At 38.0% G+C, this 14,471-nt stretch overlaps 1 protein-coding gene across 1 annotated transcript in view; it reads left to right on the forward strand.

Moving 5' to 3' along the window:
• The first annotated feature begins 4,728 nt into the window (after positions 1 to 4,728).
• Positions 4,729 to 14,471, forward strand: part of LOC129237113 (uncharacterized) — a 94,418-nt gene continuing 84,675 nt past the window's right edge. The window contains exons 1-2 of the mRNA XM_054871551.1: positions 4,729 to 4,752; positions 9,801 to 10,145. Coding sequence (XP_054727526.1) covers positions 4,729 to 4,752; positions 9,801 to 10,145 — 369 coding nt within the window. The remainder of the gene's footprint in view (positions 4,753 to 9,800; positions 10,146 to 14,471) is intronic.

Consider the following 14,471-nt stretch of genomic DNA (forward strand, 5'->3'; position numbering starts at 1 on the left):
TCTGCCTCTCCATCTGTTTTCCGCAACAAAGTTCATCGCTTCTTGAACAGCTTATACCTCCGCCTGAAACAAAGGTGCCTGCATTCTAAGAGCAAAGTGGAGTTTTGTCCCGCTTGATTTCACGTAGCCGAAGCTGTGCTCGGTCCTGGAGCCATCCCATCATCCTCATTTTCTGAGTTTGACCACACTTGAGTCTGAGAGAGCACCACACTGTATCTTTTGTCAAGCAGGACTCTGGATGGCATGGATTCAAGGCGCATGGCGGGGGTCGTTGGATCGAAGTCCATGCCTACTCTGTTGTCCAATGCCGGACAGAAGCCGTACCAGTTCCCATTGTGTTTCAGCCTGCAGATGGCCTTCAAGGCATCTCCTTGGATGAAAACATCAAGGGGCGGCAAACCAATCAGAGCATCTAATGCCGGGCATGAAGTAGTCGGAAAAGCTCCGGTGCAACAGATGGCCACAGTGCCTTGTAGAGGTCCTCCTCCCACGAGACAGAGTCTACTCTTTCAAACTACTGATGCAAAGGTGATAATAGGTCTTATCATACCCTTATAGATCTATAGACCCTACTTGGAGAAAGATCCCACGTTTTTCCAAAGACACCTTTGCACTGCCAGAAGGCTTTCAGTGCTTGGATGTCTTTGTTTCAATGTGTGATTTCCATAGGAGCTTACTATCGAGGATTACTCCAAGATATTAAAGTTCTTTGGAAAGCTGGGTTATGACACCTTTAAGCTTAAGTCAAACGAGTCCATCAAGCTTCATCCTTCTGGTAAAGAGGACAATACCAGTTTTGGTGGGGTTTGCCGATAGCCCCTTCGCCCACGTCTCTGTTTTCTGCACTTTCCTGCAGATGTTCATAAGCGAAGTGCCTGTTACCAAACAAGCAACAACGTCCGCATATGCTTATGCGTAGACTCCCGAATTGTTTAAGGTGGTGAGCAGAGGATTGATCACCTTGCACCAGAGCAATGAAGACAGCACACCACCTTAGGGGCAGCCTCTATTAACCCCGGATGACACCCGCAGATTTTCCTCTGCTCGCACCGTAACGATTCTTTGTGCCAGCATTGAACGGATCCAATTCACAAGCACCCGGTTTACGCCGTGTCTACTAGCAGTGCTGCACATACTGTCGAAAGTGGCATTATCAAACGCCCCCTTTGTGTCTAAAAAGATGCCCATAGCGTAGTATCTCCTGTTGATGGCCGGCTCTACCTTAGCAACAAGGTTTTGCAGTGCCGACTCGCAGGATTTTCCACTTTGATATCATGCTGAAATGAAGAAAGAGGGTGAACCTTCAGCGACCGCAGACGCATATGCAACTCCACTAGCCGTTCGAGACTTTTCAGCATGAAAGAGGCCATGCCTCAGGAAATATTTTTCAGATTTTCGAGAGAAAAAGCTGGCAATTATTTCTTAAAAAAAACGAAGTTTTTGAAAAAAAAATCCTTCGATCAGTCGCAATTTTTTTATGTTTTTCAAAAGCAGTATGCATTTTACTGAAATCTACGAAGCGGTTTTTAAGTTAAGGTGATCACCAGTTCAAAAAACATAGTTTTGACTACCGCGGCCGCCTAGCTTTTTTGTGCAATTACTAAGTACAAAATCTTGGCTGTAAGACGGATGATCGAATTAATAGATCTTTTGAGTGCTCAAAAACTTTCTTGTCTGAGCCCCTACGTCAGGGCCCGCATTGTTGCGGTGGAGGATGATTCATACTGCGGCGGTTGGTGGTGTACCAGAATATACTGTTTTAGGTTTCTCTAGTAGTACAGTTACGACCAGATGATCCGAAAAGCCAGGCGAGCTGGACTAAGCTCGTCTTGGAGCACCCATGTGGTCGATTTGATTTTGATTCCAGCTCATATGCATAGATCCAAAATTCGTCACCTATTGTATTGTCGTAGACCTACATTGAAGCACTGCGGCTGAATTTGTTCAACATTTTCTTACACCTAACGGCACGAGTCTTTTTTGGATAATTGTCAAAATTTGACTAAATGTTGCGCAGGTCACGAGGCAGTGGAAGCTCTTCATGTGCGGTGGCAACGAAGGTTCGATATACCGAAATTACTCCGGTATTTCCCGACCATGGGCTGCCACCCCAGTAAACTGGCCCTATCTAGCGCGCTAAGTCTCATCCTTTCATTTCCCTTCTAAAGTTTTGGTTAGAGTAAAATAAAACAATTACTTTTGTTTATTTAACTCCTTTCCATTTTGTGGAAACTCATTCGCTTTAGAATTAAATGCTTTCGAGTTGCACCATAATTTTCACACACTAATGAATGGTTTTATGGTTTAGCAGCTAAGCATAGAAACACCAAGAAATGCATTTTATTTGTGCGCACTTATACGCATATGAAAGTAATACTCACACACACACACACACACCTACCTATTTACATAGCCACCTCTGCTTATGACCGGTGGTACAATTACACAGTTTTCAGTTGTTGTAGTTGTTAGTTTTGCTGCTGGTGGCAGCAAGTGGTTTCAGTTCAAGTGTCAAAAACTGCATTGTTGCATCTAAGGCAGCCCAGCTCACGCCTCTGCAGCTCACGCGATTATAAAGTCGGTCAGGCAGCATATTTTTCATCCAAGTATTATTTTATTGTTTTCGCGGCGCTTTTGTTTCGCAAAGTTGCTGTTGGCGAATGAGTGCTGCTGCTGGCAACTGAAAGTTGTTAAATGTGTTGTTGTTGTTGCTGTAAATGAGGTTTTTCGTTGGTCGCTTAACTACTGCTGGTGGTGTTCTTTTAATGAATGTATTATGAGAATTCTATGGACATTTGCGAGTCTAAAAGGTTTAGCTGAGTTTAGAGTTTTTCTTTTCTACTGTTTTTTTTTTGCTGTTTTTTGTATTTCAAGTGACAAAAATATTTTGTTAGCGTTTTATGGCTGAAGTGCTTAGTGCTGGTGCTGAAACAACAGTTGATGGTAAGTGAGTTGGAGAGAGTTGATTTTTTTTTAATTTAGAAATAATAATTCTTTATAAAGCCAAAATTAACTAATCTCAGAGATGTGCGCTCGTGTCGCTGTTGGGTGCAAAAACATGGAGAGCTAAATAGGTTTTTCATGTCAACAGCCCGTTATATACCCATAGTAAGAGCTCTAATAATACTGATTTATTTTAACGACACTTTATCTACGTACACCCCCAGAAATGCACAAATGGTTCTTCTTTTATATAGAGAAAATTCGAAAGATCATCAGGAAACAATTATCAAAAATCAGCGAAAATTTCCAGCGACTTCACACTTGTACTTTGAATTGAATAAACTAAAAAACTATGTACTCAAGCAAAAAAAAAATCTGTTTAAAAATCTTAAAATTCTTATGAAAATTGGTCGAATTTTTATAAACATTTTTTTACAAAGACATAAAAAAATAAATAAGTAAATAATTAATAATAATAATAATTTTTGTATTTATAGTACACCCAATGGCTGTAGGTTCGGCATTAGATGCTCTGATTGGTCTACCACCACTTCATGCTTTCATCCAAGGATAGGCATTGAAGGTCATCTGTAGGCTGAAACACAATGGGAACTGGTACGGCTCTTGTCCGGCATTCGAAAACAGAGAAGGCATGGACTCCGATCCAATGATTCTCTCCATGCCCCTTGACTCTCTTTCAGCAGGATTCGTACTTGAAAAGAGATACACTGTGGAGCTGCAAAAGGCTTAGTTGTGGTCAAACTCAGAAAATGAGTCCGACAAACACTGTTTTCGCATTTTCACGGATGGCTCCAGAACCGAGCACGGTTCCGGCTCTGTTGTCTACGTGGAATCCAGCAAGACAAAACTACACTCTGCTCTTGCAATGCATGTATCTTTGTTTTGGGCGGAGATATAAGCTGTTCAAGAAGCGATGAACTTTGTTGTGGAAAACAGAGGGAGAGGCAGATCTTTATGTGTCAGCAGCGACAGCAAAGCTGTGCTCATGGTCTTAGATAGCTTTTGAACCACTTCAAGTGTAGTTGCGTCCTGTAAATTGACGTTGGACTATGTCGGTAGACATAATAGCCTGATGCTAACATAGGCCCCGGGATATGTGGGTATCGCGGGTAACGAGATCTCTGACTCTTTAGCCAGACTGGGCCCTGAGGCCAACTTCCCTGGCCCGGATCCCGTTCTGCCACTCTCTTCTGCAGCCATCAAAGCCACGGTTAGCAGGCTGGACAGGCTGAGAAAGCCTGGAGATAGACAAACCTGATATTACCCGCCATGTCCGACGGACTGTCACAGTTCCTCCCGTCACTAAGCAGAGAGGACTGCAGACGGCTGGTTCGACTGATGACGACTTTCTATTGGCAAAGCACTAGAAAAGATGGGCATCTCAGACAGTGCACTCTGTTCCGCTTGTGGAGAGAAGGATGAGACGGCGGACTACTTTCTGTGTGTCTGCCCCGCCTTCCCCTGAATCGGGTTTGAGATCTTTGGCACTGATGTGATGTGACCACCTTACCTCCTTAGCACCACAAGATCTACTCAGATTTCTTCGGAGGTCCGGTAGATTTAAGGAAAATTCAAAAGGAAACCCGAATACAGTGCAATAGAAATAATGTTGACTGAGTGCTGTACTTGCTAGTTTATCCCGACAAAAAAAAATACAAGAAAAAAAACGCCCAATGATCGATACTTCTATCTTAAAGATCTTATGTGTACTACTACATATTGTTTTTTTATTAAGGAGGTTAAAATCAAAATGCCAGAAACATAATGCAAGGTGCCGTCGCGCCAGTGGTGTGTGGGGCATGTTCCCACTCACACTAAAACCATACTCTTTCTTAGCTGAATTCCATTCTGGGATCGTGATAACATTTCATCAAGGAGGAGCCGCGTTTATGTCTAATGAAGCAACCAGGTACCTGCGTCCAAGTTCCTCTCACATACTGTAGACGTATGGAGGTTATACGTAATCCGTCCAATAATAAATGGTTCAGCAGCAAATGAAACATCGGAAAAAAAATTTTGTAGGAATTACTGACATTCGCGCTCTGATACCGTCGATAACATTTGGCTCAAGCGTCTGTGATTTATCGGCAGTTCGTAGGAAGTCCACCTACAGTTGGAAGCAGTTTTTGATTTCTTCGCGACATGTTGCATTGTCGCTCTGTGCGTTGCACTACTATAGTTGCAAAATCTTAACGCCATTTTAACAAGCACTTGATGCGATTATCTTGGTGATTAGATTTCCCGGGTAAAGCTGTCCCCCCAGAAGTGATTCGTGCATTAAGTGCTCATTTCTCAGACGATCGCAGTAGCAGGAGTCGCACCTTCAATCGCATTGTTGCAGTTCGGTTTGCAGAACGAAGTGTCTTTCAGATTAAACTGATGAAGGTACTCAGAAAATACAACCGTGACCACACAGTATTTGAGTGAGATAATAGTCAACGACTCCGTGTTTTTTGCTCACGCAATGACTGATATTTGAGATAAGGCCATAAGTCTAGCGCCCTATCTACTTTGTCATCTTTCTATCGAATGCAGTCACTCTGCAGCTTTTTCTTTTCCCAAAGCAAAATATTTTCAGTAAATTTAAAATTTCAGAATCCTTTTGATCTCGCTGAAAGATGTGCATGCAGTCTTGGCTTTGTCAAGGCAGTGGGTTGGTTGATTAGAGTGGTGATTCATCCAGAATCCAACTAGCGCTTCCGCACAATTTTGTTGCCACATCCTCGTTACCAACTGTTTAGCAGTTATTTACAGCTTGACTGTGCGGTTTAAAAACCTTACCTGGTTGTTGACGTCTAAGGCAGACAGTTGCTCGAGACTCTTGAGCAGCGGTTTGCCCAGGATTAGCATCCTGTCCTTCCATAGGGCAGGGCAGAGGAAATGGAAAATTGTTTCCTTTTCGCCGGTTGTTTACCCATTTTGGCTGCTTGTTCGCCGATAGACCAAAAGCCAGTTATGACTGCCGTTAGTCACCAGGCGTCCCGTCGTTATGCTTATCAATGTTGTCGATTGCTTGAGGTTCTAGGTGGGCCATAACGTTCTGCTAATTTTGCATTTCGTCTGGTATTTCTATCTACAATCCACGTTTCGTAGGTATTTTTGGGAAATTATCTCGACAGCACCTAATGGTGTGAATACCGGCACTGGAAGAACGTTATTCATGGCAGATCCCCCTCTTGCCATTTCATTGGCTTTTTCGTTACCTTCTATGTTCCGGTGTCCCGGGACCCAAATTAAGGTTACTCTATGGTTTTCACTCAAGTTGATGAGGCTATTCCTACTTTGCTCCACCACTTTAGAGGTTGTTGTGGTCTGGCTATCCTGGCTATCCGAAAGAATAGCGATATTGCCCTTAAAAGAGGGATCTGCGATTAGTAGCTTTCAATCTCCCCCAATTGCAAGTACTTCCCCCTGGAAGACACTGCAGGCATTAGGGAGATGCACAGATTTTTCAATTTAAGTCTATGAGAATATATGCCAGCTCCAACACCACAATCCATTTTACTGCCATCTGTATTGACTGTAGTGTCGAAGTGGTTTAGAGAGAATCCCTTATTCCATTCTTCCTTAGATGGAAAGAGAGTGGCAAAATTACTTGCCAAGGCAGTCCAGTGCACAAAAAAGGTTCTGTGATTTCGTCATCCTTCAGACAGAGTCTGTACACTCTAAAGTTAAAAAGTATAAATTAGAGAGCATGGCTTCTGTTTAAAAGAACAATTTCTTAAGATTCCTTGCAACTTTAGAAATTTCATTTGAATTAAATAATAGGGTTCACTTTACATCGTACTGAGGTCACGCTAAAGATTTTTAGTCACAGACTACAACTTTGTAACCAAATTTAAAAAGTAATGCCTCCCCGACCTATCTCACTATATATATATATATATATATATATAAATGGCGCGTTCACTCTTTTTGGGTGTTTGACCGAGCTCCTCCTCCTATTTGTGGTGTGCGGATTGATGTTGTTCCACAAATGGAGGGACCTACAGTTTCAAGCCGACTCTGAACGGCAAATATTTTTTATGAGGAACTTTCTCATGGCAGAAATAGACTCGGAGGTTTGCCATTGCCTGCCGAGGGGCGACCGCTATTAGAAAAATGGTTTTGTTTTTAATTTTGGTGTTTTCACCGAGATTCGAACCGACGTTCTTTCACTATCTCACTATAGCCCACTCTATAAAAAATTGTGGAGAACTTCGTAATCAAACGAATTAATACAAGAATTCAAAAAGAAAATATAATTCCTGGGCACCAATTTGGATTCCGCACGAAACATTTTGATATATAGAAATAGATAATAGAAAATTCAGGTATTTGCTTTAAGTTCGGAATTTTTGAGGATATTTCTTTTCGAAGTGCAGAGGTGCAAATCATCCTTACAAACGGTGCATGTTTCTATGCATCGAGCAGCGAACAAGCTCTGAACAGCAGTTGAATCTTTAGATATTTACGGAGACTTAAGTGACAATAGCTTTCCATTGCAATTCTCTACTCATAGAATCCCTTGCCATAGATATTTTGTTTTCTGAGTTAGTGCAGATAGCCAAGTATCGGAATTCATTCACCATTTTAAGATACAACGATAAGTGTCGAAAATTCCTTGCCCAATGGCAACTCTAACCACATTCGCACGTGTTTCTTCGCAACTTCAACCCCTGAACATCACTGCACACAAAACACAAACAATTACTAAGCAGAAGAAAAAAAGAAAAACTAGAAAATAAACAACAATAAAGTGCCGCTATTTACGAGCACAGCCTTCAGTTGTGGCAGCAATCGCTTGCTGCAAACCACGTGTTGCACACACCGAGTAATAACAACAATTCCCCATGTGCGATGTAAACAAACCGGCAACACAAAGCAAAGCATTTACATGGCGTGAGCTCTCTCCATCGCCCTTTCGCTCTCTCTCTCTCCCACGCGCTCTTGAGCAATGCTTTGACGCGTACATCGAGAATGAGCGCTCAATGCGATGGAAAAAAGCTTTCAGTTGGCTGCAAAGCTGCCGGCAAAAGAATTTTCCGCTACAACAAATCAGCGCAGCCAACGAAGTGATGAAAATGCCGCCGAAGATGTTGACCAGTCAGTGTTTGGCAAAGCGTGCGCGTGAACAGTTCGCAATTTGTGAATGCGGCGCGTGAAAATGTGGAAAAACTATTTTTAATGCTTGAATCGAAGGTGAAGAAAAATCGTGGGCGCGCACAAGATATTTATTCTTCTGAATTTCAAGTTTTCAGTTTAAAAAACATTTGGCGTAAATTGTAAGTGTGCGTTTTGAGAATCGAATTTTTTTGAATTGATGAGCGATCAGTGAAGAATTGTGTGGTCAAGTGAGAAATAAATAAATTAAAAATGCAGCGCGCGCGCGGAGTTAATAGAGTTGCGTATACGCCGTGTGCGGCGCGAAATTGCGAAGAATAAACAAAATTTGTTTATAATTAAAAATAAATTTAAATACACAAAAATTAAATAAATAAAATGTAAATAAAATTTTTAAGTTTAATTGAAAAAATTGAAAAAAAATTATAAAAACTCTGAAATATTTTAAATTAAATTTAAACTTTTAAATTAATAAAAACTAATAAAAAAATTTTAAATTTTAAATTTTAAAATAAAAGAAATTAAATTAAAAAAAATAATTTAAGTAAATAATCAGAAATTTTAATATTTTTAAAAAATTAAATTTAAATAAATAATCAAAAATTTTAATTAAAAAAAGATTGAATTAAAAAAAATAATTAAAAATTTTAAATTAAAAAAAATTAAACTTTAAAAAACAATTAAAAATTTTAAATTAAAAAAAAAATAAATAAAATTTAAAAAAATAATCAATAATTTTATTTTTTTTTTAATTTATTTTTTTTTTTTTTTATTTAATATAAAAAAATTTATTAATTTTTAATTCAATTTTTTCCCTCCTTCACGCATTTGGCGCTATATAGTTATTGTTGTTGCTCTACTTGGTCGCATTTAGCACCATTTCACGCACAATTAAATCAGTGCAATTGCTGTCATCAGCACGTTTGCGTTTGTACCCTGCCAGCCGGACGGACACTGGCGAGCCGAACAACCGGTGCCGGCCATCAGCCGCATCTCTGCTCTACGCCAAATTTCCGCGTTTAATTGATTGGAAAATCACATAATTTGGTGCACAATAGTGAACTCACAACTGCTGCATTCCACAAATCCTTTTGCCGCCGATGCAGTGCATTTTTACGCTTGCAACATATTGCATGATGTTGCTGTAAACCCATCAAAAAGGCTATACAATCACGTGGCATGCGCTACACTTTTTTCACACCAATATTTTTGCGCTATTTTACATCCTTTTAACAAAAATTTATTTTTTGTTTTTATTTTTTGTTTTCAATTTTTATTTTCCGCTCACCTTTTGTTTGATTGTTAATTTATCTGCGCGTCTGTTTATTCAACTCTCGAGGCCCGATTGTTTACTCACTCATCAATTAATTAATTATTAATTTGTGCGGAAAACGCAGCGAGTCGACAATGAGTCAACTGCACTCGCGACTGATGTCTGACGTGCCCATTTACAGATGTGTGTGTATGTACGTGCGTGATCAGTGTTTATGGCTGCATGCATCGTTGAGTACAATTAATATGTGGCAATAACGTGCGTGCATTACGAAGGCTTCAGTGAATTTGAAGCAAAATTTCAAAAAAAAAAAACAAAAAATATATTTATGTGATTTAATAAAAAACGAAAAATACTTGCAAAAAACGTTTAAAATATCGCATTACATTCAATAAGAGTAAAGCATTTAAAATAAATAAATATCGCCTTTGCTTCTGTAGCTGCTTTTTCTCGCTCATAGTGCATCATCAGCGTTCTTTTTGTCCGGTCTTTGGCTTTCTTTGCCATGGTGAATGACACTATCGACATTGGTTCGCACATTTTAGATTTTGATTTAGACGCGTCAGCGTCACAACAGCAACAAACGTTGCAGCATTCCGCCAGCAATAATACGCTTCAAATATCCACTGCCAAAATTCAACAAAAAGTGAAAAATGAAAAACTGGCAAAGGCGGATAAACAGGACAAACAGGAACAGCGAAATTCTGTGAATCTACAAATTCTGCCAAGCAGCGCTGAGAATTTAAGTTGGACATTTTTCGAAGAAGTCTCTACATTAGACAATCAATTGCGCGGCAATGAAGAGGTGAGTGCCCAAATTAAGTTTAAAAAAAGTTTTTTTTTTTTTGAATAATTTTCTAAATGTCGGCCACTTAGCTATCTGAAAAGTATTTCACATTTGGCGCAAACCAACCGCAGCTAACAAATTTAAGCCTTACTCCAAACTTATAAATACCTAACTATTTTTTGGTTATTTTTATTTTACTTTACTTTTACAAAACATCTTAAAAACAAAGCAACGAAAAAAATCTAGGTTTCAAATGAAATATAGGGGTTTTCAAACAGAGGTGTTATTTTGATATTCAAAGAAAAATGCTATTTTTTAATATATGTAAATGATCGGATGTTTATTTCACTATAAAGAGGAAGGTGTGCCATTAATACTGGAAAATAACATCAAGCAAATGACCACCACGACCACGCTTACAGGACAATATCCTCTTCATGAAATTTTCCATAACCGAATTGCAAAGTGGCTGCCCTATGTCTCCGATAGCCTCACGAATTCCATCTTTGAGGTCTTGAATCGACACTGGGCTGTTGGCTGTTGGCGTAGACCTTCTCTTTCACGTGGCCCCAAAGAAAAAAGTCACAAGGTTTTAAATCACTAAATCTCGGTGGCCAATTGTGATCACCTCATCGAGAGATAACACGGTCCGAAAAATTGTGCCGTAAAACATCAATGGTTTCGTTGCTTGTGTGGCACGTAGCGCCGTCTTATTGAAAATAAGTGCTGTCCAGATCAATACCATCCAATTCTGGCCATAAAAAATCGTTAATCATCTCTCGATAGCGCAATCCATTCACCAATAACACCTGTTATTGGAAAACCCTTTATTAGGCGAGGAAAAAGAAATACATTATTTTTGTGGCAGCTGGCTTTCAAGCATTTTCTACCATTTTGTGTTTCATGCCAACAGTAGGTGTCGAAGCCAAGCCCTGCCTAGTCACGTTTTTTATGCATATACAAGGTGGCGCAAAATTAATCATCCATTTTTTTTTCAATACCTATTTTACTAACATAAAAATAAACATTTTGAGTGATGGAGTGATTGGAGGAGTAAAATCCATTATTTTCTCTGTAGATGGCCCCGATTAGGTTAGGTTAGGTTATGGTGGCAGTCGGTCCGTATGACCAACTCACTTAGACTTTACAGGTCCGTTGTAACACCACTGTGTGACACGGAATCTTGTTTATTTACTTTCATGAAACCATTTTGAGGCTCTTATGAAGCGCACGACTGGTCTGATCCCTGCGCCTGAAGTTCTGTAAGATAATTGAAAAAGGGTTCACCTAGACAACCTGCTCTGATTTTAGCTAAGGCTGGACAATTGCAAAGGAAATGCTCAACCGTTTCTTCCTCTTCCGCATCTCTACAGCTTCTACAATATTCATGGGAGAATACTCCTAGTCTCAAGGCCTTTCAAATAGCCAGTGGCCGGTGACACAAGCCACGACCTTCGAGATATCTTCTCTTGAGAGGCTAAGCAATTCCTTTGTCCTTTTCTTGTTTATTTGCGGCCATAGTAGCCTGGCTGTTACGCATGTATCTTCTTCTTCCCATGACCTATTGGCCTCTTGGATAATGTTGTTTTTTACTATTAATTTACTCGTGGCCAAAGGTATTCTAATGGTACTTTTATCACTGAACAGTTGAAGAGCAGTACCTTTTCTGTCTAGCTCATCAGCTCTACATTTCTTCAATATCTGTTTGTCCCGGAACCCAAATAAGGCTACTAAGGTACTTAGTATAGCCGCATTCATAGATGGCCTCAGTGATCAATACCCCGTAAAGTATCCATCATAGAATTTAAAGTTTACGCTCGTTGTCAAAGTGACATTCCTGACACTTGATAAAGGCGAAAAGGCGAAAATGTAACCCAGGCTACGGAATTGTGAATGGTATTTGCGGTAGTGATACTGTAACAGCCAATTACGTGCAATTGTGGTTTCGTCGATTCCTTTCAGGCTTTTTTGATGTTAAAGGAAATTTCGATAAAATCACAGAAATAATCGAGGTTGACCGGAATGTTGGTAGTCGCAGCATCGCTGAAAAGCTAAAAATCGACCATAAAACAATTACCACAAAAATAACTTATTTATTTTTCCTCAAACTAATATTTTTCACAATCAATCACTTTTTTCCTAAGCAAATAATTGAACTTCTTCCTGGACTAAAAATATTTTCTAAAACTACAACTCAAAATATTTCACACAAAATCGGAAATATCTCCAAATGCGATATTTAGACTGAAGATATTATGGCAAAACAGTGCAGAAATATACTTTATACTACAAGGTGGCGCAAAATTAATCATCCAATTTTGTTTTTGAATTACTTTTTGTTATGAATATAAATTGAGTGATAGAAATTTTGATTTTGATCTTCTATTTTTGTTTTTGAATAACTCGTTTACTAAATAAAAAATGAAAGGATTTTGTGAATACCTTTTTGATAAATAAGAAAAATGATTTTGACTGATTGACTGATTTTGCTCTTTCATTTTTGTTTTTGAATAACTTTGTTACTACGGAAAAAATCAAATGATTTTAAGTGATGGAAATCTTTTTTTTTTACCTTTACCGCTTCCATTTTTTTCTAATTGTACACTGCAGCTCTCTAGTTCGCAAGTGGCAAATATGTTTGGCGTACCCTATCCCTAGCAAAAATTATGAATCTTCTTATTGGGGGACTAATTTCGCGCCACCCTCTCAGTAAAAACTATTTATTTATAATATTATATAAAATATCAAACTTAGTTAAATTTAAAGTTTTTCAAAATTGTATCAAAAGTTTCCAATTTTTAACAAGAATTTGTAGAATTTTTGTGGGCATGCAGCTTTGTAGCTCCTTCAATTTTAAAACAATAGTCTGCAAGTTTCAAGTGAATGATATTTTTGATTTTTATCAATTTTTTTTCGCTGACGCGTCAAGCTTTTACACCAAAATTATTTTTAATAAAACATAGACCATTACTTTTTTTAGTAAAAAATGTATTTCATAACAAAAAGTGGCGCCAAATTAATTTATTATTGAAATTTTGTTTCTGAATCATTTTTTACTAAATAAAAAACAAAACGATTTTAAGTGATGAAAATTTTTATTTTAACTTTACACGAGAGTCCTACAGTTTTTTGTATAATACATTTGAGCAACTAAGGTTGTTAGTGCAAAAATAATCTATGGTTCTGGAAAAAAATTTTATTTGACGCCCCTTAAACAAACATCTTGTGCAACAAAAATTAAATAACGCCAAGTTTCAAGCTTGCACAAAGCTTTTTAAAATTTTTTTAAATTCCGTCAAAACTATCAACTTTCTAAGGAAATTTTTGGAAACTTTTTTGTACATGTGGTTTATTATAGCTAATTAAATTTTAGTTTAAGAAACTGCAAATTTCAAGTACCAAAAAAATACTTTTTATTTTTGGCAATTTTTAACTTTAATTTTCTTAGATGGACGCAAAAACCTGGCACTTAGTAGAGGATATATGACTAGAATAAGTAAACAAAACAAAAAGTCTGTAAAATAAGTAAAGTTTTACTCGACCATCCCAAATCGTTTGACTCTGTAGACCACGAACTTTTAACCTTCAAGCTTAAGGGTTTAGGGGTTGTCAGAGGCCCGAAAAAAGTATGATTTTCAATCATTTGTTTTTTTTTTGCTTGTCACTTGCTTTATTTTACAAAAATAAAAACATAGCATTAATACATCATGTTTCGACTTGACTTAAGCAAAATTTCCAAAAAAAAAAAAAATAATTGTAAAAGTAATCGCTGTTTGTGTGGAGCCCGTTTCTCCAAAAGTTCCTTACGGTGATTCATATAAAATCAATCGGACAAGAGATATAAGTTTTATTTATTGATCCAATGATCCAACCTTTTCTTTCAAAATTAACAATACGTCGGCCTAAGGAATATTTTCCAGATTTTCGAGAAAAAAAACCGACCATTAATTGTTAAAAAAAATCAAAATTTTTGAGAAACAACTTCGATCAGGCACGAGTTTCTTATGTTTTTCAAAAGCAATATAAATTTATTGAAATCTGTCAATCGATGTTTAAGTTATCAGCAGTTCGAAAAACATAGTTTTGAGAAAAACTCATTTAAAGTTTTGCGAACGCTCCGGAGCGCCCGAACGCCCTTTGTTAACTCGAAAAGTATTTGTCGGAGCACTTCAAATTTTCACACAATATTTTTAAGAAATTATGCATTAAGAAAATGCAAAAAAAAATTCAATTTTTTTTTAATTCTGACTACTTCTATCTCTTTATTTCAATGCTTACTGCGTCTGTTCTTTTCTAAGTAAAATTATGATATATGTGACAGCACGGGAAAAACGTGCTCTTCTA

The sequence above is a fragment of the Anastrepha obliqua genome, chromosome 2 (assembly GCF_027943255.1).
Source record: "Anastrepha obliqua isolate idAnaObli1 chromosome 2, idAnaObli1_1.0, whole genome shotgun sequence".
Classification (NCBI taxonomy): domain Eukaryota; kingdom Metazoa; phylum Arthropoda; class Insecta; order Diptera; family Tephritidae; genus Anastrepha; species Anastrepha obliqua.